Source organism: Parasteatoda tepidariorum, chromosome 11 (assembly GCF_982258835.1).
Source record: "Parasteatoda tepidariorum strain Cologne lab strain chromosome 11, Ptep-v5.0, whole genome shotgun sequence".
In the NCBI taxonomy this organism is placed as follows: domain Eukaryota; kingdom Metazoa; phylum Arthropoda; class Arachnida; order Araneae; family Theridiidae; genus Parasteatoda; species Parasteatoda tepidariorum.
Window position 1 is genome coordinate 45,816,191 of NC_141765.1, and position 27,251 is coordinate 45,843,441.

Here is a 27,251-nt window from a genome sequence, read left to right on the forward strand (position 1 = left end):
AAGTATAAGAATTCAACAATTTGAAATGCTCTTTATCAAGCATTATTTTTTATTTCTTAATGCTATTTTTTATTATAGGAAATACGAACTCACAAAAAATAATTAAAACTCAAAATAAGGCCTCTAACGCTTTTAAATGCATATTAATAGAACTAAAAAGTGTATTTGTCTCTCTTGGTTGTAGATATGATTATAACCTTTACTAGCACAATAGGCAAAATAAAAAAAAATATTTAGTAACTTTTGAGCAAATGACTGAACTACTAAATGATCTGAAAAATCTTAACATTTATGGTCATTAGTATATTCGATTAAGATTAATGTATTCGTTCATGAAAATCCGATCTTTAGGCCAAAAACCATTGACTGTGTTTCTTTTTTTTAAACTTTGCTGATTTAAAAGCATGTATGATTTCATTATTGTTAAATATTATATTGTCTTCATTTCTATAGTATTAAAGTGAACCAACATTATGAAACTATTTTCCTGTCATAAGAGCCTAATTAGTGTTTTTATCTAATATTATCTTATGTTTTGCATTATTAAGCGTAACATAACGTTGATTTTTAAATTCTTGAAAATTTAAGGAAATAACTTTCAATTTTAATGAAAAAATAAGAATTTTTATTTTGGGTCACGAAAAATGCTGATTTAGATTTAGAATAAGTATTTTATTCCCTTTTGCTTGTGAGATGCGTTTTATGACACTAACCCTTGAAAAGGCTATGTAAAAAGCCTTTGAAAAGCACAAGTTTTACTTTTTGTTAAGAGTTATGTCTTCATTAAATGTAACCTCTTCATTTGTATAGTATTAATATGAACCAACAATATGAAAGTAAACACCTAACATTTTGTGTTTTAAAATATTTAAAAAAAAAATTAACATTTCAACATTTTGTGTTTTACAATATTTAAAAAAAACATTTCATTTACGTTGATTTTTAAATTATTTAAATTTAGGGAAATAACTTACAATTTTAAAGAAGAATTTTTATTTTATGTCACGAAAAATGTGTTAAATGTTATGTCTTCATTAAATGTAACCTCTTCATTTGTATCGTATTAATATGAATGAACCTACATAATGAAAATTAACACTTAACATTTTGTGCTTTAAAATATTTTTAAAAAAAACATTAACAATTCAACATTTTGTGTTTTGCAATATTTCTTTACAATATTTCTATATTTACAATATTTATAAAAAAAAACATTTCTTTTACGTCGATTTTAAAATTATTGAAATTTAGGGAAATAACTTTCAATTTTAAACAAGAATTTTTATTTTATGTCACAAAAAACGTGGATTTTGATTTAGCGTTAATATTATATTCCAATTAAAGACGCGTTTTTTACACTAACCTTTGAAAAGCCTGAGCTTCAAGGCATGAATCTAAAAAAGTTTAGGTGTTAGTTAGTCAAATAAAAACTACCAATAATCGTTATGATATAAAAGAGAGCACATATCTTATAATAGTTAATAATCATCCAGTCGTAACTTGTAACCTCTTAATGCCAGGTCAACGGGAATGGGATGATTTGCATGAGCAAAATCCCTCATCTCATTTACTGAGGAACTTAATGAATATCAAAAGCTTTGCATCTGAATATGGGTGTTACATTGTTTTTAGCTACCGGAGGAAAAATTTGATGATTAACCACGATAACAGACTCTGTTTCGTGTCAATGCTTTAAAATAATTCTTTGCATAGTTTATGAATAGATTTGCAAAAACATACGATATAAAATGAACATTAATAATTATCTTTTTACGTGACATTCAAAAGATTATTTGTTTATTAATTCAATATGTATAAACTTGTTCTTTTTTGTGACCTTAATTTGCATATTACTAAAGTTGTGGAACATCTTTTCAGAGAATTATCAAATAAATTTGTTTGTTCCATTTTTGCTCTATCTGTAACATCTTTGTATACTTTTTCGGTATTTTAATTTTAAAGCTCTAAATTTGAACCTTAATATGAAAAAAAATTAATTCTTTAAAAATGTTTAAATCTTTCATTTTCTTAAAAACGATATCTACATCTATCTATCTATATATATCGGTACGCTTCCAAGAGAAATTGTTATTGGGTGAAGCCCCTACAATTGTTTAAAAACAGTAGTTTAAAGATATTAAAAATAATGTTTATAATGGAATTTTTGTATACTTTTTACCATTTAACCATTAGGATAAGTTAAAATTTTATTAATATATTAAATATTCTGTTGTAATTTTATTTATCATTTTATATTTTTCTGTATCAATTTTTCCGATACCTTAATACGTGTTTTCACTACAAAAAATAACTATTCAAACTTTCCGAAGTTTTCTTCATTTTTGATTAAAGAATTTTCTGGAAAATACACCTAGTGAACATTTCGTCACAGTGCGAAAATTGCTATCTTCACTTTCCTGCAGAGAAAAAAGCGAAAGGGTTAATGCTACATATCGATTAATACTATTCATTAAGAAATGCGACAAAATATAAAGTGTTAGAGCGAATGAGTTAGCAGTCATCACCAGGATTCGAACCCGGGACAACCGCTTGATAAGCAAGCTTTGAACGTCTGAGAAAAAGAAATGTGGAGATTTTCCAGATTGCATTAAAATGACACAAATAAGAAAGCAATTTCGAATAATATTTGAGAGTTCGCGTTTCGTCAAAAATCTCGTTAGCGATTTTAGGACGAAATAGTTGTCAAAACTTAAGAGATACTGTTCAAAGATTTCTCAAACCATCAAATAGGAGAGATTTGTTTCTGAGAACGCTCATCTTAAATACCTTTATCTTCGCAGATTTTTCTATTTGTATGCATTATCGCTCTTAAACTATTTTATGCATGATTTTGAGTGACAAATATCTTTATTCCTTTAACTTTTGTTGATTTTTATGATTTATACCTGATTATTGCAATTGTTACTTAATTTTCGTCTGCATTGCAATATGCTCCTAAATAATTGCATTTATGATTTTGAGTCGCAAATAGCTTTATCGTTTTAGCTAATGTTGATATTTATGATTTATACGTGCTTATTACAATTCTTACTTAAAATTCATCTGTATTGCAATATGCTCTTAAACGATTGCATTTATGATTTGGAGTCGCAAACAGCTTTATCGTTTTAGCTTTTTTTTTTATATTTATGATTTATACCTGCTTATTACAATTCTTACTTAAATTTCGTTTGCATTGCAATATGCTCCTAAATAATTGCATTTATGATTTTGAGTCACAAATAGCTTTATCGTTTTAGCTTTTTTTGATATTTATATACCTGCTTATTGCAATTCTTACTTAAAATTCCTCAGCATTGCAATATGCTCCTAAAAGATTACATTTATGATATAGAGTCACAAATAGCTTTGTCGTTTTAGCTTTTTTTGTTATTTATGATTTATACCTGTTTATTACAATTCTAACTTAAAATGCGTCTGCATTGCATATTTCCACCAATATGCTCCTAATTCCCTGTGAGACTCTACCCCTCTTCCTACTCCACCTGACTCTTAATGGAACAAAAAAAAAATTCTCTTATTAGCGTTTTTTTCCCGAGAGTATCTCCGAAATTTCTTAAATATGTATAAAAAAAACAAATAATTTGTTAAAAAAATGTAAATGATGAAAAAAATTACTCGTAGTTGTTTCATCCGGTAATCAATCGATAAAGACTGACGCCACTTGCGCTACCCCCATCATTTTTTCATCCCCTTTACATTCTTTTTCCCACTATAGTGGTGCATTTTGATCACTTTTCTACTTGATGCGTAAAAGTGATTAGTCGCTACTCAGCATTTGCATGGTGGTTTTAAAGGCGGAGTAAAAACCCTTAAAGGCCTTAGCCATTGGTTTTTAAAATCTGCTGCTCGGCATATTTTCAGGCCGATATTGTTTCTAGTTTTCACAGTTATAGCAGCTGGCGCCTTTTTTTTTCATCAGCATGAATATATATAATAATTTTTTGAAGTTTTTTTTTTTTTAATTTTTTTTCCTTGTGCCATACATGCCGCAACAATTCTCTTTGTATTGATTCCACTTCACTGACTGCATCGGATCTTTGTTGGTATTTCTTTTATCTTTTTTTATTCTTTTTTTTTATTATTTTTTTTCGGGTTGGGATCATCGATTTTTATGTTCGTTTTACACATCTTTTTTTTTTCATCCTCCTGCTCCTTCGCAACTTGTTTTTATCTGGGATTAAAAATTCTTTCTCGGTTATAGAATCGATTTTTTTTTTGGGTAGAAAAAAGGGAACGATATTTTTTTAATTTTTTTTTTTCATATTTTTTACGTTCTGAAAAGAATTTCTGAGCAGTCGATAATGAAGAGTGTAAAAAGGGAGATAGAGCGATAGGGTGGGTCGTTTCTTCGCAATTTTATAAGAGTAAAAATTTCGATGATAAGAATTAAATGGGTTTTATTTTGGATATCGATTAAATATGGGCGCTTTCCAACCAAAATGCTTTTTCACCTGTTTCTCCCTCATCTAAAAGACATAAGATTTTGTGGCAACTGTTTTAGGGGAAAAAATGATAGAATAGAAAAAGGGAATTCTATTTGATTTATTTCTATCCTTTAAACAATAAATTACAATAAGAATATTGAATAATCACGTTTGTATTTCCTTTATGTAATCGTCTATTCTCTTCAACTAAGTACAATCACTTTTTCAGCTTTTTAAATCTTTATTAGATTACCTGCATAAAAAGAACTTTGGTTTGTCATTTTAGTGAATAATTTTCACGCTTACATTATTATTATATTCTTCATTATTCATTTTTTATTTATAATTTTATAATATATATACTTTATTATTCTTTCTTATTTATTCTTATAATAATATTTCCATTTTTAGCTTACTTTTTAACGATAGATAAATATTAATAGACAAACGTGATGGTTAAAGCATGATTTTTATTATTACCCATTCAATTGTTTTGACTTTTTTTTGTCCCAAGACATTGTTAACTATATGTTCTTTGATGCCCCGAAAAAATTGGATGAAATACAGTTGTAACTAGCTGTTTCTATTAGTAAAGATTCTGTTAAAAGATATATTCGTGTTATCCCATCCTTCGTGCAATTTAACTAACACCAACAAATCATTCCATGTTATAGTTTTTTTTTTGTTCTTTTTTTTAATGGCACAGATGCAAACAAATAAATTTCTTCTATACTTACTAAATGTTTGGTAAATTTTAATCACGATGAAAGAAAAAAGCAATTGTTTTAATAAAACTAACGTCTTTATTTTTGTCGAAAATGACTTGCTTCAAATATTATATTTTAAAATTTTTATGTCCTTTAAATTAGGGACAAGGGCAAGCTTCTGAATGTCTATAATGAGTAATTAAATGAGGGCAAGTTTCTTCTACAGTGGGAAAAAACCATGTACCCCAGAAATAAGTTTCTTCCTACTCAAATGAAAGAAACTTGCTTAAGAAAATTTCAAAAGTTAAAAAAAAAAAAATTGAATAGTTAATACTAGATTATTACATTTAAATCACAAAAAAACTCATTGATATTCAGAAAAGTAAATTGTTTTGAAATTCAGCGGAGATACTTATAAGTTATTTGAGAAAAATCTTACACTGAATTCTTTGAAATTCGTTCATTTTAAAACCATACTCATAAAGTTCTGTTCATGATTATTGAATATATATTATATTAAATGATCATGATTATCATTCATGATCATGATTATATTAAATGAAGAATAAAAGCAGTTATGTTAAGATCTCATATGTAACTTCATTCGGTTAGTTTAATTAATCATAATCAACTCTTAATTATGACTTATTTTATTAATTATTTTGCACTTAATTTGCATATAATAAGGAAGTTCCTGATTTGCTTAAGGCTATGCCTAAGAAGATCACAGTCTATCAATTGTATAGCATAATTTATGACAACTAATTATCGAATCTCACGCACAAAATTTTGCTTCTTACTTTAACTAGTTGAATCTGCTTTTAAAACTCGCTGACTATAATCAAAATCCTTATTATCAAATTTTAGTATTTAAGATTAAAAAACATCTAAGAGTAGAACACCAAGCCTATTAAAAGCTCTGAATAATTTTAAATTTTAATTTTTTAAATATTATATTGCATCAATGCTTCTAAAATCTAATGACTGGAAAAAGTCAATTAAATATAATTTATATAACAAGATAGAATTCTTTTGAAGAAATCGTTTGTATTGCATATATTCGAATGTCAAGCTATGCAACCTTCAACTATCAATCTATTATATTGTCAACCTATGTAGACCTTTAACTTTTATTGTCAGTTTACTAACCGCAATAAAGTTTATTTTAACTCTTAAATTATTTTTAAATTAGATTTGAAAAGGTATCAGTAAAATTATATAACACCAAAGTTAAAATTGTGCAGTTAAAATTTCGCAAATATTAAAATTTTAACATTAAAACTTAAATTGTCAGATTACTTTAAATAATTCAACAGTAAAATTGTCCGAACTTTACCAAAAACATACCATTATCTCAAACCAATATTATCAAATATTAATTGCAGCAGCAGTTTTTATTGAACCTTTAATTTTCTTTTGTTAAATACGTATTAACTCGTATTTAACATAAGAAAATACATAAGAGTATAATAAGTTTTTAACTCAATATGAATCAAATGGTTTTAAAAATGCTAAAATTATTTTAAACGACATTTGAGGTACCTACAAACATTTGACTCACTTATATTTTACTCAAGAGTGAAATATATTTGATTGTAAAGATAAAAAAGTCATAATTGTTTCAAAATACATTTTCCGTTAAAAAATAATAATTTACGTATCATTTAAACCATTTTCATGTGTACATTTACAGCTAACGTTTAAGTGTCAAAAATAGTTTCACGAGAACTTCAAATTTTTGATATTTTCTTATCCACCCATTTATCTTCTTTATGCGAGATATATATATGCAATTCAAAAAATCCCACTACTATAATTATATAAAATAAAAAAATATCAACTTGCATTAAAATACAGTAAAACTGTTTCTACTTAGGTGGTGCATCTATGAAATCATCAGATAGCGATGATTTTTTTTCTTCGAAATAGTTATACATTTTATCTTACTCATTATTTTATTCCTATTCCGCAATATTTTTATCGCAAAACATGTTTCACCGATTGTTTAAGGGCAGCCTAAACGAACTTTAATAAAAAAAAAATTAAAAAAGCAAAGTACCAAAAAATGTCTTTTACAAGGTCGGATTTTCAAATGATTCCTTTTGTCTTTTTTTTTTTCATTTTAGCCAACAAGTTTGGAGGTGTTAGCTTATTTTCTTTTTTCTCTTTCACTTTTTTGCTTGAATAATTTTCCCTCAAAAACATGTAAATAGCTTGTAAAATTATGACAACACTGCTTCAAATATTTAATTGCTTCTTCCAATTTGCCATTTTTATTATATTTCGTGCGTCATTATATTTTTCAAGTTTAGCCGCACTTTTAAATTAATGCAACTACGCAATTTGTGTTTTTCGTTTTTTAACATTATATAAATTGAAATTTTATATTAGTGTGAGCTACCAACTACCGAGATTATCAATAATCCTTCAATAACATGAAGATATCTTGTAAAATAATGGCAACACTGCTTCAATTATTTAGTTGCTAGTAAAATTTGCCATTTTCATTATATTCCGTGCGTCATTATATTTTCTAATTAATAGCCAAACTTTAAAATCTACATAATGCTTCTGTCAACTTTGCAAATTGCCTTTTTCGTTTCTCAGCATTATATAAATTGGAATTTTATTGTATTGTGAACTACACTGTAGAAAATGTTGTATGTTGCCACCATATATGGTGTTGAGATAAACTAAAAACTTTTTCGGTGCATGTAGTCACATTGTCTGTTTATTGACTGGCAATACATATTTTCATGTGCATTAGAATCAATTTATGACTTAATTGCAAATATATATCGTTTAAAAAACACGCACATTTTTAGTAATATATTCGCCCTAATTCTTTTCAAACAATTGTAATTTTGTACGTTTTATGCTACTTTTTTGGGTGCTTACTACAGTTCTGTGCTTAAAAATGCATTTAGCCTACCTCAACACCAAAAGTGGCAGCAACCATACACCAAAAAGTTTTACTGTGTACTAGTTACCGAGCTTATCATTAATATTTTATTAATTAATTATATTCGAAATTATAAACTACGATTTAAAGTTAAGAGTTGATACAACATATATGATTTGTCTTATTGAATCCATCGTCGATCCATATTGGTTTAAATACCAATAATTAAGATATTGCATATTATCTTAGAAGACAAAGCTTAGTTAATGTTGCATCAGCATAACATTTACCTCGAATCAAATTTAGAATTCATTAAACTAATTCACTTTTTTTTTTACAATTTTGATGAGTTCATCTTATCTATTACCATTAGATGGAAAATGTGATTGCATTATCTAATTAGTTACAATTTTTCCCATATCTTCTTTCATATGGTGAAAAAAGTTATTTATTGCAAACTTTTGCTCTACAATTTTAAGTTGTTCATCTAATCTGTTTTTGTATGGTGGTAAAAGTAATTACATAATTTTCTCAAATTATAAATAATTTGTAAAAATTTTTCTGGAAACTTTTTACGATGCCATTCGAAATAACGTAGATAATTTTTCAATTAAATCAATTTTAGCTACACCAAATACAATTTCATGATACTAAAAACTTACTCAACGGAAGTGGTTTAAACTACCCTTATGTCTTAAGTAACACCGGATAACGGTAACTCGTAGACTAAGTTTTCCCTATGTTTTACATAGTGTTTATTTCGTTATTTGTAAAGCGTTTTGCTGTTGCTTTTTACTTGTTTTACATTTCTGTGTAGAGCCAATTTTCTACGGTAGTATTGCGAGATTGACGAATGATAATACCATGTTATGTTTTAATTAAATAAAAGACAAGATTGTTACAAAATTTAGAATCTTATACAAACTGTTTCTCTCTCTCAATTTTTCTAAAACCCTTATACAAGATTCATTCAGTTATCCAGTTAACAATCTAAAATTAAATTTGAACTTGCATTTCTAATGGATGGTTTCTTACAGTTCAAAAATTACTGTCATACCAAAATGTAAAAAAAAAAAAGAAAAAAAACTAATAATAAAATAAATAAATGAATGTAAAGTTTGAAAAAAAAACTCCTTAAGAATACTAAAATGCTCTTTACAAATCATTAAAGTAAAGATTAACACAAAAGCTTTCAAAAAATTTGTTTAAGATAGTTTTAAAAATACTTAAAAACTACTTACTTTATTGGCTGTGTATCAAAATCATTTCATTTTATCTCGTAATAAACAAAACAAAAAGAAGAAAAAAAATCCTTAGAAATTCAAAACCATCCATAATTGAAATATAAAATAAAGCTTAAACATCTAAGATAGTTTATTATGAAACAATCAAGAAAATAAACGTTCTTATGAACTATATTTTTTAATTTCATACACTCATTAAGTAACAATTCCGTACACTTGAAAAAAAAAATCCAAATTAAAAAGTTTCAAAAAATCAAATTAAAGACACTATTTATCATCTTAAGTAAAACATCGCTCTTACGGTTTTTCAAGGGTTGCATAATATGTTACAAGACAACGTTTTGCTTCTACATCAACACAAAAGCTTTTCAATCCTACCACGTAGTATACTTGTCGTTATCAATGTCAGGAAGCTGGTTTACTTTCTCTTTTTTCACTTACGGGGTTGTCCACTTCCCTCACATCCATTTAGGCTGGGGATGGGGGGATGGTGGCATAATTTACTTTTTTCCGCCCAACCCCGGTGTACCCCACTCCTTTTCCTTTGAACATCGAAGGATAAGATACCTTTAGTGAATTCCATTTGGGTTGAAAAGGTTAAGGATTCAGTTTTGAGACACACCTGTATCGGCGCTAATGAACTAATGGGATAAAATTAAAACTTGATTTAAATCGCCAAAGAAACATTTATCTTAGCCAAATTTAAGAGAAGACGGTGTAACCTCTGTATACAAAGCTCGTTACAAAAAGTAAATTGCTTTAAAATAGCTGAGCTTCTTATTGTTAATTTGTGCTTTGAACATGATGGCTCGTTTGCTATCACACCAGATGTATTCTATTTTTTTGTTCAGAAGTTCTAGTTTAAACTTCGATGATATCGATGGGAACATAAATGAGTTTTTATAATGGAATTTTTAATCATTCCCGCAAAAGTAATTTTATATAGAACCCCACCCTTTTTAGGGGAATGTGGGATGTATATTTTTGTTTTTGATGGTAGTTAGTTACTACTCAAAAATAACTCATCGTGTTTAACTTCGCATCATAGTTTTGTTCGAGTAATTAAAAAAAAAAAAGCTAGAATTCCTTTTTTTCTTAAGTTACAAGCAAATACATTTTTTTTCCTTTAATTTGTAAACAAAATGACTCGGAGTGAAAAAGTAGGCGTGAAAGAAGTGGGAAAAAAATACATACAAGGTTATATTTTCTCTGTAGTGATGTGATGTAAAAAAACATCGCAAAATAAACAAATAAAAAGTTTAAGACAAACAACTGTTCGGTGCAATTAACAAGTACTTTCTTAGAAAATTGGGTTCAACATTGAACTATTATATCTGTACATTGAATCACAATGCGCCGCAACTTTAATAACAAGATGTTAAATTGAACCATGTTTAGTGTCTGGTAATCAAGATTAAAAAGTATCATAATGCGGTTCAAGCTAACAGCATGTTAAGGTTGAATCAAATTTGTACGATATTATGTTTCAACCTAACTAAATATTATAGTTACAAATAATTATACGATATTATAGTTCAACCTAACTGCGTATTAAATTTAGTGGAAATTTTTTACGATATTTTAGTTCAACATAACAGCATATTAAGTTCGCAGCAAATTTGTATAATATTGTAGTTCAATCTATAATATCGTATAAATATTATCGGTTGAACATACAGCATTTTAAGATTGCAGCAAATTATACTGTATTATGCTGTTCAACCTAACAGCATAATATCGTACACCTTAATATACTGCTCAAATTAACAGTACATTAAAGTTGCAGCGCATTTGTACGCTATTATAGTTCAACTTACAACATATAAAGGCTGCAGCGAATTTGCCTGATATTATAGTTCAACCTAACAGCATATTAAGGTTACAACAAATCTGTACAATATTATAATACAATGTAGCAACATATTAAGATTAATTATGGTTCACCCGATCTATAATTTCTATTAGTGCACCATCGTTAGTGCTGAGATTTAGAATTAAGAAAACTACTTCTCCACATTCTGTGTATTGGTTCCGATCACTAAATTTATTTATAATACCGAAATAATATGTATTAGTTGAATTTTACTTTATTATGTTTAACTCTAGTTAAGGTGTTTTAAACCCCTGCCAGCTGAAAAAAGGCTTGCGTGAAAGCAAAAAATTTAAGTCATACTTTGTTTGATTCAAAATTCAGAATTCCGCTTCCCTTTGTTCAGAAATAGAAATAATTTGAAATGCATTGTATTAAATAGCGGATTTCGTCTGTTTACGCTTGTCTTAAGTACTCTTAAAAAGTTTCATAATATCAATGCATTTGATATCCAACTCCACATTTCGAAGTTTTAGAATAGTTTTGAAAAACGTTTTGATTGAAGATTTAAATACTGTGTTTTATAAGTTATTTCTACATATTTCAAGGATGTTAAAAATTTTCTACAAAAAATAGAGTTAGAACTACATTGAACTTCTTTCTTTTAATTTTTATGAACTTTCCTGGAATAAAAAAACGACGAAGCTCTCTTAAGTCCAAAAATTTTTTAATGCTTGCGTTCATTTATTGATCAATTGGATCCATATATCCATGCATTATTTTGTATTCAATTATTGTACTGATATCATAGACACGTCTTGTAAACGTGATTCATTGAATGAAGTGACTGATACATTCATCTATGCAAATGACTAGTTTACACTCTTTTTGTAACTTCCTCATAATTATTTTTAAGTCACGTAAATCATGCATTATTCTAGTTCTTCGTTCTAAAAGCCAAATTTAAAAACTAAGAATGGGATCGACTGATTTCTTATACTTTAGATAAATGTACACCAAACTATATAAAAAATCATAATAAAAGTTGTCGGTTACGGAGTTTGCTTTTTCTCTCAAACTTGGCTAATTAAGATTCAGAAGTTAAACCAGGCGTAAAACTTTGCCTCGTTATTTTGTTGTTTAAACAATAAGGCCTCCTATGAAACACTTTCAAAAGAAAAGGGAAATATTCTGGAAAGTTAGAGAACAATAATTGTATCTGCTTATTCCAAACGATTTTTGCAAACCTGAACCCAAACGATTTCTTTTAAATAATGTACTTGTATTTTTCTTTATTTATCTAAATTGGGGGAAATCTTTTTAATGAATAAGAACTAGGTACTTATTACTGACCAAGGTAAATCATCATTCTCTAAAAAAAAAAAAAAAAAATCTATAGATAGTTCTTTAGTTATAAAAAAATATTAACTTTTCTTTTCTTTTTGTATTGAAAGAGACGCTATATATAAAAAATAATTATAATGGAAATAAAATCTGTTACTTTGTTTAAAACTATCCTTATATATCCTTTAACAAAGAAAATTCTGTCTCTGCCGTTTTTGAATAAGGACTAGATACTTAAAAGCCCAAGGTAAATCATTAGAAAAAAATATATATATAGTTCCTTAGTTATAAAAAATATTATATTTCACAAAAAAAATCGTTTTAAAATTCTATAGCTGCTATTTTGGTTTATCTACAAAAATAAAATTGCTTGCATGTATAAAAAATTAAAATTGGTTGTACCTTAATATTGGTACCTTGAAACATAAAATGGTGTAAATTCGCTTCAGCCTTAAGAGGTTATTAAATTGAATCCTGTTTCCTTTCAAATTAAAACATAACATCGTATAATCCAGTTTATTAAGGATGTGGTACAACAAGGCAATATGGTTCATCTTAGCACTATGTAAGGGTTGTAACAAATTTGAATAATGTTATGGTTCAACTCGCTATTTAATTTTTAACAATGTACAGTGTTAATTTTTTTAATGCGTTGAACCATAAGAGGCAACCCATAAATGCTGTCAAACTTTTTTTTCAATTCTTGACCCCTTCTTCCCTTTGTCTCCGAATTTCGTACTTTACCATGCCCTACACCCTTGTCATATGTCATGATATGTTACATCAACATATTCTTGCAGTTTTATTACAAAACTCATTATTCAAAATAATATTTCAACTTTTATTTTTAAACTTTTAGTTATGCTCACAAATTTCATTAAAATACATAACACTTTTAATGATTGTACGTGTGTTTGCTTAGATGGAAAAAAATTAAAAACAAATAATATAAAATATTTAATTTAAAAATGCAACCAAAAAGGTAAATAAATTAAATCCTGTTTCTTTTCAAGTTAAGCCATCATCGTGTATTCCATTTTAAGAAGAATGTGGTATAACGAAGGCAGCATGGTTCAACTAAGCACTATACCAAACATATAAACCGATGTCACACTGCTTGTTATCCCTTCATCCACTTGTCACAATTGCACGAAACCCCTCTTCCCCCTTCAAGTTTAACATCATTTATGGTCAGTCCCTAATGTCATTCATCTTTATAGCAATTTTACTGCACCAAATAGAAAAATATCGCACAAATTAATATTTTTTAAACTTAATTGCATACTGCTGTGGCTCAACTTGAACAAAAACCCTATTTTTTAATCTTAATTGCATACTGCTGTGGCTCAACTTGAACAAAAACACTACTTTTTAAACTTAATTGCATACTGCTGTGGCTCAACTTGAACAAAAACACTATTTTTTAAACTTAATTGCATACTGCTGTGACTCAACTTGAACAAAAACACTTAAATTTAACACCTTAGTAGGATTTCGGCAAAGAAGCATCGATATCGATATGTGTACAGATATGTTTCAATGTTTACTCGGTTTAGTAATAGTGTGGACGCCTATGTGCAAACGATGCAGAGTTTCTTAAGCCAAATAGATACTGAGTTATGTAATGAAAAAAAAACTATATTTTTTTTCTGTTACTGAAACTGAACAAAATAAAATGAAAAAAAAAATGCAAACCAAAATCTATTATCAAAGTGCTTAAAATTTATCATTATATTTTCTCTTACCTCAGTCATTTTTTTTTATAAGAAAATACGGTCTTTGCCATTTTCGTTTATCTAGCGCCATTTAATAAATGATTCAACGACCGCCTGCGTTAAACTTTGTGTACAAATAACAATAGTAATGTATGTGGGTTTTTTTTTCTTCACAATTTCAGTAGAAACCAATGAAGACGCAGAAAGAAAATGGAAAAAAATTGTCTTTTTGAACGCATTGTTCGCTTATTCATATTTCGTGCTCTTCCAACGAGATGTTGATGTATTTTCACGCCAGTTATTATTGATATCTAGTGTATAGTTAATATGAAAGAAAAAATGAGACACATTTATTTGAAATAGACAGAAAAAGAAAACAAACAAAAGACTTAAAGGAAAAAGAGACACTGTGGTCTTCGACCCTGACCTTACCATTAGAGTAATGGGAAAGCAATTGAAAAACTTTCCATGGGATCGTAAAGCGAACAGGTCATTTCTGCGTGTCCTTTAAGGGCGGCCTTAATATCTAGACAAAAAGCTAGTAAAAACTTATTATTGGAAAATTCATTTTGCTTCTCGTCTCATGAAGGTCTTCACTATAATTCCAACATTAATTCTTTTACAATTATTTTTTTCTTTTTTTTTCTGCTCCCTGCGCATAATTAGGTAACTTCTTACTCAATTTTTTGCTAGGCATTAGTTTATAATTAAGGTATATTTTTTCTTTTTGAAATAGCCATTTTTGTGTTGTTTAAAACTGCTGATCAAGAAAATATATTTTAGAGTTGTTTGGGAACAGGCTATAATTAAGATTGTTTTGATAATAAAAACCAGATTTATTACTTAATCGTTGTCTTATAAAACGTGAAGAATTTAAATTTCTAGAATAGTCATAAAAAGCTGTGGCTTTACGCTTTCCTGAAACTTTTATCTAAACACAATTTAATCATTTCCCAGTTATATTTGTTATTTTTTGAACATGAAAATAATTTAAATGTTCTTAATTGTTTTTGAAAGTTGACGGTTGTCTTTCCTTATTAATTTTTCTTGTAATGGAAACACTATTTGTTATGATTTATTTACATATAACCTTGAATTTTTATTACTTAAAATATTGTCGCTATTTTTTACTGTAAGAAAAATTCAAAGTGAGTCTAGGGTAAACTTGGCATGATTTGGAACATCGGGTTGAGTAGAAACTTTTGATTTTTATATCGTATATTTTGATTTTTATTACAGCATATTTGTTTTTTACCAGATATATCATTAGCATACGGTAAGGTAATTTAATCAGAATTTTTTTCTTCATGTATAATCAAGTAAAACTGCGCATTTTTAATGAAAATATTTATATCATACAACTAACTGAGTTATTTAAGAAAGTGTAAAATTAGTTTAATAAATATAAACAGTTATGAACATCATTGCTTTTATATTTAATAATAAATCACTTGTATTAGTTTAAATACATTTTAATTGAAGCAATTCTAATTGATTATAATGAAGAGAAACAAGAAAAACATTGATGTACAGTGCCCCAAAATTTTAAAGAAGTCGTATGTTTAAAATTCGATTTCTCAGGAACTATTCAACCTATTTCGCTCAAATTCTGTATTTTGCCATGTAAAATTACATGGCAAAATACAAAATTTGATATTTCAAATGACGTAAAAAACTGTATACCTTACAATTCATATTTTTTTCGGCTATTATTAAATAAAATAATAAAAGATAATAAATATTTATTAAAATTCATTTTTTGCATGGAATTATCTTTAGCTAAACGAATTTTATAATTATGTTCCGAAAAAATTTCAATTCGCTTAAAAAGTTCTCGAGATATGGCGAAAAGTAAAATTAACTTAAGGAGTCGAAACTTTGGATCGCTCCTCTGATCAAACTATGGGGACCCCATTTCCCAGATTTCGGTTACCCCCGATATTTTGGGGGTTAGAAATCTGAATCCGTTGAAAATAAGGTATGTTTATTTAAAGAAAGTACATTTTTGTGTCTGATTTCGTAATTTAAAATATCCTCTGCACTAATTAATTGGAATATTTGAGTTCGCTCCATCGGACCATTTACACTGAGTCCCAAAACGTGAAGATCCGATCATTAGATCAGAAGTTATTCAGAGTGTTCTATACGTTTTTTTGACATTATTAACGATATCTTTTCTAGGTAAACGATTTAACTTTTCAAGGAGAGGCTTCTGCGGGTGATGTTATAGAGGAGAAAGGGACACGGGATTAGAAAAAAGAGTAATCACAATGTATATCGTCACCCCCATAAATAATTAAGTCCATAAACACCGTGCCACTGAAAACTTTACGAAATGATGTTTATAATTCCATAAACGTTTTTATCGGTATTGTAAGAAGAAGAGAATGTCAATTTCTGCAAGATTCGAGGATCTTTGTTTATGAAGATTTATGCTACTAAACAATACAATTATAATTCTTCATTAACTTGATGAATGTGTTCTGAATAATGAACACACCTGATAAGATTGTATTTAAATAAAAGGCTTATCAATTAGGTCAGAATAAAGTTATGTACTTTCATGAAAAACCAGTTGCTGCCTTCACTCTTTTGGGATTGGCCAGTGCGCAGAAGATGAATTTTCCCTTTATTGAAAATATAAAATGCAGTATGTTTCGTAAAATTTTGGTCAAAACTTGCTTGAACTTGCTTAAACCGCAGTTTGTAATAATCGTCTCTTTCAAAAAATGGTCAAGTATGAGTCAACTTGTAGTAAATATCTTGAATTTTTCTAGTGAGTTATCAAAAATTACATTAAAAAGAAGAAGGCAATAAAATAATTTTTATATAAAAAAGAAAAAAATTAAATAAGGAATAAGGAAATCCAAGTGGGTGTGTTGTTTAACTAACTTTTATTCCTTTCAAAAGTTATAGAAATCTTGGAGATAACTGCAAAAATAATTAAATTTTAATGAAAATTTTTAAAAAATGGAAGAAAAGACGCCTCTTTTGGAAGACTCGTTTTCAGGTACACACCTTGAAGATAAAGTTTTAATAGTACAAAAAGTGCAAAAAGAAAACTTAAAAATTTAAAAGAGAAAGATACTCAAAGTATTTTGCGAATTTTCAGCTATTTTCAGGGACTCCTCGTAAATAAAACACCAATTTTACAACAAAAAATATAACGAATGCCTTTAAAATTCAAAACTACAATGAATCAGAAAATCCAGATAGGTGAGTCCATGTTTGATTAACAACTTTTATTCCGTTCAAAAGTTATATATATATCGTAGAAATAGCCACCAACATAGTTAAAATTTTAATTAATTTTTTTAAAAAAGGGAATAGAAAAAGGTTTTCCAATAAAGGCCCATTTTCGGGTACACACATTGAAAATAAAATACTAATTGTGCACCAAAGTGAAAAAAAGACTCTTTAAAATTAATAGGAAAAAAATACTTCCAAAATTTTCAACTACTTTCAGGAACTCAGTATATAAAACACAAATTATGCTACATACATAAAAAAAATTATAGAATAAAATGTGTAACGAATGCATTTAAAATTCAAAAATAGAAAGAAAAAAAAACAAACATCATCATAGAACTTTGATACTCAACAAGAGTCTATCAACACTTGTTTTTTAACTTCTGTTATGTTTTTATATCAGTTGAAGAAAGCGAACGCTCCCCAAAATGAAAAGCATTCCTGAATAAAATTTCGCTTTTGGACTTATGATTGACACTGAAAGTCTATTACGAACCAAAAAAGGGGTAAAGAAAAAAAAACTGAAGAAACGTTCGTAATCAATCAAATGAGTTTTACATTGCACGCTTACCACAAAAAGTTCTCCTTATAACTCCAACCAGAAATCGCACCAATTTTCGAGTTAACACCCATTACTCGGAGATTAATGACTTAAAAGGGTACTTTGTCTGCTTGGGAAACGATAAATAAGTTAAAAAATAAAAACAAAAAGCAATTGACAGTTCGATTTGGTCACCTTTCTATTGAAGACAGTTACAATTTTGCCAAATTTGAAAATATAATTGAACTTTAAAATAATTTCCCCCTCTTAAATCCTTAGTATGAAAAGAGATTATCAACAATCACATCACTTTAATAATAAATTATAAAAATTAAGTGTCAATACTTTTTATGGAAAGTTTTCCTGTGTACTTTAAAATTTTAATATCTGTATTTTAGACATTGTAAGGATTTGTCGTAATAAGTTGAAATAACTCCAAAACACATCCAAACTTTTTTGTAGTTTTTCAAAAAGAAAAACATATGTAGATATAGACAATAATTATCTATATTTTTATGCCCACAATGTTACATTGCGCATGCACGTGTTCTTCAACAATATTAAAAAAAGCGAGAGAATAAAATAAGCGAGAGTTATGTAGTTATTTTCTTCATATGCTTTTACGAACTCTTTTTGTCAACGCCCAGGATACAATTACTGCTTGTATCATTAGGCATTTACTCTTTCTTTTGGTCCTTTTTTGAGTGGTGTTTGGTATTATTATTGAGTGTCTTTTTCCTCTTTTTTCGTCATTGAAACATTAAGATACAAAAGTTTCCACTTTTTCTTCAAATTGCGCGGACGTGGCGTCATGCGTTCTTTTCTTTAACTCCCCTTCGCTATTAAAGTGTGAAGCTCTAGCCTTTTTTTTTTTAATTCAAATCTTTCTTTTTTTGTATTTTTTAGAGACTGCCCTTTGCCCCCTGACCCCGTTCATTGCGTTGAAAACGGTGGGAGTTTAAAAATATGAATCACACTCAGAGTGTGTGTGAATTTCGTGGGAATGGCTTACAACAGACAGAGTCCAGCTGCGTTTATTAAGATCATGTCCAATCAAGATCAATTTGAACTAACCTTGCCATGTATCTCAATTACAGAACTCCACTTACTCGCTTCAGAAACTTCGGAGCAAAAAAGTTATAACACAATTTCTCAATATATATGCCAAGTTTCTCAAAGAGTATTTACTTGAACGTTTTTAAACTGCATTTTACAGCATTTAATTAACCATTAGATTAAGAAGCTTATTTACAATGTATATTTGTTAATAGGGAAAAAGACATTTAGTTTTATACATTTTTGTTTTCATTTTTCAATTACAAAACTCTGCTTATCCGCTTCCGAAATTTCCATGTTCTAAAACACTTTCTCAATATTTTTAAAAAAGTATTAACTAAAATTTTTTAACTGATTTCTACGGTATTTATTTGACCGATTGACACTATAGGATAGTTATAGTATCTATTGGTCAAATTGAAACGTTTACTTATTAAAAAACGTATAGTTTCATCCATTTTTTAGTTTCACATTTCAGCTTTTTTATAGCTATTGTAAATAAATAAAATAAATATAAGTTCCTACATAAGTTCTGAAGCGCGTTGAGCCATAATATAATTCACAACTACAGTAACCTTAATAAAGCGCCAAACGGAACCGTATTACCATGCGAATTAATCCTTTTTTAACCATGGAAACATGAACGAGTGCATGGTTAAATTTTTAAGGTTCATACATTTTTATGATTGCTGCTCATTTGCTCGATATTATGATACGAAGTAGAGATATGATAGTTAAATACTGAACCAATATTTTTGAGAGTATATAAAACATTAAACAGAGTAAAATATCTGTTGAACGCCTTATATAAAATTTATTTACTTTATCAATATAGGATTAGATTTTACTATATTTTAAAGTGGCCATGTCAGACATTTAGGTTTTAATTACTTATCTATTTTTAAAATTCAGTAAAGGTAAAACACAACAAAAAAATCTTAACAGCATTTGTTGTGCCGAAATTGAAAGAAAAAAAATTATTAAAAACTGCCATTTGTTGGGATAATAATTTTTAAATCCTGTTTTGATCATCGAAGCTACTTGATATGCAGATGGACTTCATTCTGCCATTCTTCGGCATCGCTACAGCACTATCGATTAAAACTAAATCAACCTCGAACGACAAGTTTAGAAGCTTCTGGGTCGGTCACCTGTTATGTATTTTCATCAAAGAAACTGAAGATATCCCTAGGGGCTTATCTAATTTTGGAGTATTTTTCAAACATCTCGCCCTTTTCTTTCATTTTTCTTTGACCTAACCATCAGAATCATTCAAAAAATTTCCCCCGGAAACTAAAAAAAGATTAAAAATGACCTACCTGTGTTTTGACATTTATCATTCCTTTATATATGTAATTTTTAAGTCAAGATCTATGATCGGGGAAACTACTTCTTTTTAAAATTTTAAATTTCATGCTCTGTTTTTCATAATCATTTGAAATGGGAAGTGTTAATATTTGTTACATTTTCGGGGCAAACTAGATCATACGTAGCAATTCGCAAAATCTTTTGGGAAACATTCGTTTCTATTACTATTCAGAATCATTCAAATCATCATCATTCCGTTTGCTTTGTCTCCATGGTTAGTCTCAATTCCATCTTATAAAACAAATGTACTTTCCAGACATCTAAGATCCGTAACATTTAAAGATGTATCTAAAAATTGAAACCAAAATAAGAAGTAGTTATTAAAGGTAGAAAAATGTTAATAAGTATTTTTAATGCCCAAAACATAGTTGAAATTTTTTTGAGATACCATCCACATAAGGGCACACTGTAAAAATTCTGAATCAAATTACGGTTTAAAGTACCGGCTCTTTGGGTGCATCAACCGTAAAATCTATTTTATAGTAAAATACATTTTTACAATTAAATATAATACCGTAATTTATACAGTAATATTTGTTTAATGAAAGTAATTAGACTAATTATTACTGTAAAATTTTTATTCCATGACATGCTTTATTAAAAATAGATTTTACCGTAATTTGATAAGGAATTTTTTACAGTGCATGTATAAAAGAATGCATCGCATATATCTATTCACATTTTGCAGACACTTTCTTAATAAAAGAATGTATCTGCAAAATGTAAAATAAAATCATTTCCATACTTAAAATTGAATTATATGTTTATTAAATATATTTTATTAATAATATTTTCTTCCTCTTTCTTTCACAGGGAATTTGTTAGTGTTGTCCAGATGATTAGAGGCGACGAGTCAGACTTGTGTGATCCGGCGCGAGTATGACCTCGACGACCGGACCTTCCTCGCCTTCTTTTGCTTCCATCACATCGTCTGTCATAGCTTCAGTTTCTTCCCATCATCACTCCGTAAGCTTTGCCTCCATGGTTAGCAGCAATTCCATAAGTGGTGGTGTAGTTGATGATGATGAACCATGCGGTGTATTAATCAACGGTGGTAGTCCACCAACTTCCGTCACGAATACAGATTTGTCTATATTACCCAGAGTGATTGCTCATACGCCATCCACTGCAGCCATGACAGTTCGTTCACCTTTGTGTCCAGTCGAAGATGACGACGACGATGACGATTCCAAGGGTGACATCAAAAGTTCGAGATCAACCCCCAGAGATGATTGTCAATCTCTTCCAAGACAATCTCGAAATAAACGAAAAAACTTCAAACCTAGAAATATTGTCTACCATTACAATGCTGATGACGAATATACAACCGAAGAAGAGTGTTTTGAGAACCAAACAGACTTATCGAGGTCCAGTCCCAATCCATTGTCGCCATCCTCTCCTGTATCGTCTAGGATATTAGAAAATGATCGTGGAAACGGAGGCGAACAACCTTTGGATTTAAGCAGTGACACAGGGCCTCCGCGTTGGAAATTAAACTCTAAAAACGATACTGGAGGCAGTCCTCCTTTAAACAACGCCACAAGTCCTCCGCAAATTAAGCGCTATGATCATTGTGAATATGACGAAGAGGATGAGGCCTTGACTGTGGATGAAGAGCGTGGACGAACTCCAGTCATGGACTTGTCTCGCAATAGTGGTCGTGATGGGACAGGATCAAGCTCCAGTCCCAGCCATTCTATCACAGGCAGAAATAATGACTCGCCAGGTAGTCCTCATTTATGTCATCCGAACTATCCTCCTGCAAAGAGACATGCTGGTGATACCCTGATGATACCTGAGGGAGTTACCATGAAGGATTACGCAGAGAATACCATGAAAGAACTGTTGGGAATGTATGGACTAAATGATGCCCCTGACAATATGACAAACAATCAAATGTCTCATCCTAGCTTTTCTGGTGGTAAGTTCAATGTTTTTACAATAGATTTATTTTCAAAGTTATTATCTGACGTAAATAAGGATTTTATTTTATAAGAGGAACAATTTTTTGTGTGTCATTTGTCGCAGTGTTAAGATACACTGTTAAAAACTCTGCTGAAACCTTAATAATGTGCTTAGTTGAACCATAAAAATCAAGCAATTAAATTCTTCATAGATTTAATTTCATAATGGTTATACTTGAACAAATCATTTTTGAAAGGTATCATTATAGAACAGAATATTTGAACTGCAATTTAACACCTTTTTAAGGTTGAAACAATATTGAATATTATTATGGATCAAAGCTGAGCTGATTTTTCTGAAAGTATATACAATAATTTTTTGAAGACTTCTTAATAGTATTTCAAAATTCTCATAGAAGTTAAAATTTATTTCTCACTTAACTTCGCGATCTTTTTATGAGGACATTAATTAAATGCAAGTCAGATGAAAGTTGAAATATCACAAAATTCAAAAATTTAAATCTTTATAATATGTTACTACTTTTTTTGCTTTTTTTAATTTTCAATAAAACTAAAAATTATTTTATGTTATATACTAGCAATAATTCTGTTTCAAAATTGCATTTGAAAGCAAATTAAAAATAAATAAACATTTAATAATAACGCGGATTAAATAGGCAGTTCTTAAATTACTCATTAAAGATTTTCGCTTCCTTTTTTTAAATTTTTTTTTATAGAAATTCTTGTGGAAAAACCTTAAATAAACATTTTATCCCTTATTACTTAATCATTACTTCATTTTCCTTTATGACTTCAAGGTTACTTGAAATTTAATAAAACCAGCACTCCAAAGCAATTTAAGTTTCTATTTTTCCTCAAAAGCTGAATGTGTTATAAAAAATATTTTATGAAGAATCATTTAGTTTTTTTAAAAAAAAAATATTATCCTATTTCCTTAAAGAATCGCTTCCAATCAAAATTGCTAAGAGTATGCGTAATATTTAACAATATTAGCACATATAACTTTAAAATGATTCATATAAACATGTTTCATTGAATTTTAAATAATTGAATGAAATTAAAATATCTATAAATAAATCTTAAGTGATTTTATTAAATAATCTCAATTTTTTACTTTTTTTTTCTTTGGAAAAAGCAATTGTAACTTTTTCTCCCACGTAATATTTATTAAAAGTAATTTTAAGACTTAAATTTCGAACTCATTCTTTTACTAAAATGGAATATTTATTTTTAAAACTGCACAACGGTTGATTCTTGTAATTGGTGCATTAAATATGTTTCAATTATACATTAAGATAAACTTTTTTCTATCATATCCATGGTTCATGTTAAATTGATACACTACCTCAAATATATGAAACACAGATAATTATTATTTATTTTTACTCCTCTACTCAAAGTTTCAATTCAAATATATTATAAAATGAGTTTTTTTATCATTTCCATGGTTCAAGTTAAATTGATAAACATATATTTTTCTTTCTTTAACCCTATGAAACAAAGCTAATTATTATTTACTTTAAAACCTCTACTCAAAGTTGCTATTTAAATAGTTTTTCTACTATCGAAACTTTCAAAACATTCTTTAAATTTTTTTCTTCCTAATTTCTTTGTATATCTTTTACTGTCACTTATACTTGAATACAGTAATATTTGCAACAATAAAGTTTAAAAAAAGTAGAGATATTTCCCGTTATTTAAAATCAGCTTTTGCATATATTCCATTCTTCTTTCAGTCAAATGCATTAACTATCAATAAATTTATAGCGAATAATGATAAGATTAAAAAAAATTTTATCTACCACGGACAAACTTATATGATCCGTTTTATCAAAGTTTATAAACTTTAATATTATTCTACCTCTTTATATTCCTGTGGTTTTTTTATGAATCATCTTGAAAATAACCGTTTACTGCGGTCTGTAAAATTCGTGTCTAAATTCTCCGTTGTTGGCAACGAAGAACAATAGGTCGCTTGCGAAAAAAACAGAGGTATTTATGATTTCCTTCGCTTAATTGTATTTTAAAGCGAAAATCCTTCGTCGCCACAAACAACCTAAAAAACATTTATTGAATTTCTTTTTTTTTCTTTCCTGTGTTCTTTAAACAGAAGCTAGGAGTTATACTTCTCCAATGATGAACGCTTGTCTGAAAGTTCTAGGACATTCACCACACACGTACATAAATGAAATAAAAAAAACTAAAAAAACCGTTGGCTTAGAAGATAAAAAAAAAAGCAATTCCTCCATTAAAAATACATTTACTTTTGAGAATGGAGTTGTAAGTACAAATCATATGTGGAGCCAAGCACTAGTAGGGCACTAGATAATATTAACAAATTAAAGGTCCCCTCTTTTTAGTGTATAAGTTGTTTGCTTTTGCAGCAGTTGTTTCATTAAGATAAGCTCCTTTTTTATTCTTTTTTTTTAAAAAAAGAGTCTAGGTCGGTGGGAAAAAATTACATATCCTTTTCTCTGCAAGAAATAAAAGCGTATTTTTCACCATCAGCATTCTCTTTTTAAAGTGGTGATTAAATGTTACAGTAAAATAATCCGGTTTGCGTTCTTACTTCGAAAGCGAAGGAAAAAAGAAGGAATCTTCAGATTTAGAAGGGGGATAATAAACGGGTGGGAAAAATTCTAGAGATGAGAAAAAGAAGTGGAAAAAAAAGTTTTTTTTTTTTTTTTCATTTTCAAGGGTGGAGCTAAATTGATAAGCCTTTATGCCAATCATTCTCTGCTTAGACATTAACGGGGCCGAGGGATAAAACATGTTTTCGAAAGCCTAAATGGGCGGACAACCCTTAAGAGGAAAATTTATAAAAAAATTTCTGAACAGATGGAAAAAAGAACAAATAAAGAATTTTCAAATCGATGCGTAACATTTATCGCAAAAGAATAATTGTGGGTACCGTGTCAGAAAGTATTTTTGGAGTGGGATTCAAAAGGCGGTGATGCTTTAGTGTGGCCATCAATATGCATAGATTTTACTTCTTAACCTCCTTGACTTAAGCCATGCGATATATCTATGCAATTTAAAAATTATTGATATTTGTTTAGATTATGATGATCATATTTTTGAATATATTCTTACGATATATCACATGAATTCTATGCATTAATACACTGTTAGAAATTTTCCGGAAAAAATGGTTAAATAACAATATATTTGATTGTCATTTTACCATATTCACACCAAAGAGTTAAATAACAATAAACGACTAAGATAGTATTCAAATTGTTAATTATGAGAAAAATCGTTTATTACCTGCTTTCACCTAATATGGTTAAGCAAAAGAATTTTATCTCACCAACTAGGCCCACCTAATAAAGTCACTTAGCTCCTTACAGTTGAGTACATATTATACCTGAGAAGGCTAATCTGTTAGTTTCATGACAGACAGAAGGGGAGTTTAAATCCCAGTGTTGACATCACAATATTTCCTCTCTTCTCTTCAACACATCAAAAGTTTCCAGTGTTCGGCACTCCCCCCATTTGTGACCCTGGACTATTCGAATACGATACTCTCATTCCAACATAGATGGTAGCTCCATAAAGCTGCTGAAGAAGCTAATATTTCCCTTTACCATTGTTTCTATATTTCTTTTCCTATTGTTTACAATTAATTAACGAAAAGAGCAGATTAAAACTTAAATATAATTTTTTTCAATTTTTTCGAACCCTTTTTAATACGAAAGCTCTTTTTTTTAAAAACATTTTCCTACTTTTCAGTGTAAGAAACAAATTTAAAAACAAATGTGCACTTAAAACCAACTCATAACTAGAAGTAACTAATTCAAAAGTTTTTAAATATTTTTGATTGTTGATGTAATAAAATGTAATGAAATTTAAAATTTCCCTACGCTTTTTAAGACAGCCTTTATAACAAATGTCTAGTTTGTAAATGTATTTATTACGTATAGGGTAGTGATTTAAAATTGTTTTAAAATGTGGCGGTATTTCTAAGATCCACTCCTTCAATTTCGAAAAATTTTGTTCAAAATAGACTTTACCAGAAAAAAAGATTTTTTTTTCAAACTTTTTATCAGTTTCGTTTCGTAGCAAAAATTGTTTAGTTAGTCAGCCATAAAAAAGATCATTTTATGTAAAAAGATGTAAAAGAAAAATTATAAGTTGATTCAATTTGAAGTGATTTAACTTGGTAACTAAGCAACGTAGTTTAGAAAATGTTTCAATATTCGGTTGATAATGATTCTGAGAAATTATACTTTTCTGGTGAAATGTGAGTTTTCTCCTGCAAAAAATTTCAGTTTTAACAGAATGTAATGCCCTGTGTCAAAACAATTTTAGATGATAAATAACCAATTAAAATAACTTGTTTTGCTAAATTTTATAGCATGTCTAACTACTATATCGCCTAAATTTTCTGCAACCGTTATTGTGTTACTAAGCCTCACCATATCATCATACACAAAAGCAATGGTTCTATTTATACGAAAATATGACTCTACTTAAAACTTTAACCAGCAAATATACACGATATTATGATTCAAGGTTTCGATATTATGGTTCAACGCTGAACCAAATTTAGACTGTTAACGATTTAAAAAATTCATAGAATTCAGTCCGCTACGGTGCTTAGATTACTAATGAATTGTCTTTAAATTGCTTAGGGTGATAAACCTTGAAAAGTTGATTCATTATATATTCGCATTAGTGAATTTTTGACCGTTTTTAGTGTGTAAGTTACCCTGTTATTCTTCATATTTGGGAGGGGGGGGGGACCCTATCCAAACCTGATCTCTAGAATGTTAGTAATACCACAAAGAGAAGAAATTCTGGTAAAATTTCCGTACTTACTGGTAATGACATTTCTGGTAGAAAAACCCATAATTCTGATAATAAAACCAAAATATATTGTATTTATGAACCATTCGTTTGGTAAATTTTCCGTTCCTATTGTAACGGTATAGCGGAAAAA

General features: G+C 28.6%; 1 protein-coding gene across 9 annotated transcripts in view; it reads left to right on the forward strand.

Moving 5' to 3' along the window:
- The window catches only part of LOC107445721 (zinc finger protein castor homolog 1), a 195,512-nt gene that overhangs the window by 81,287 nt on the left and 86,974 nt on the right, over nt 1-27,251 (forward strand). For all 9 annotated transcript variants that reach the window (XM_043051818.3, XM_071187567.2, XM_071187565.2 and 6 more), the window contains exon 2: nt 21,198-22,305. In XM_043051818.3, the coding sequence (XP_042907752.1) occupies nt 21,264-22,305 (1,042 nt within the window). In that variant the 5' untranslated portion in view covers nt 21,198-21,263. The remainder of the gene's footprint in view (nt 1-21,197; nt 22,306-27,251) is intronic.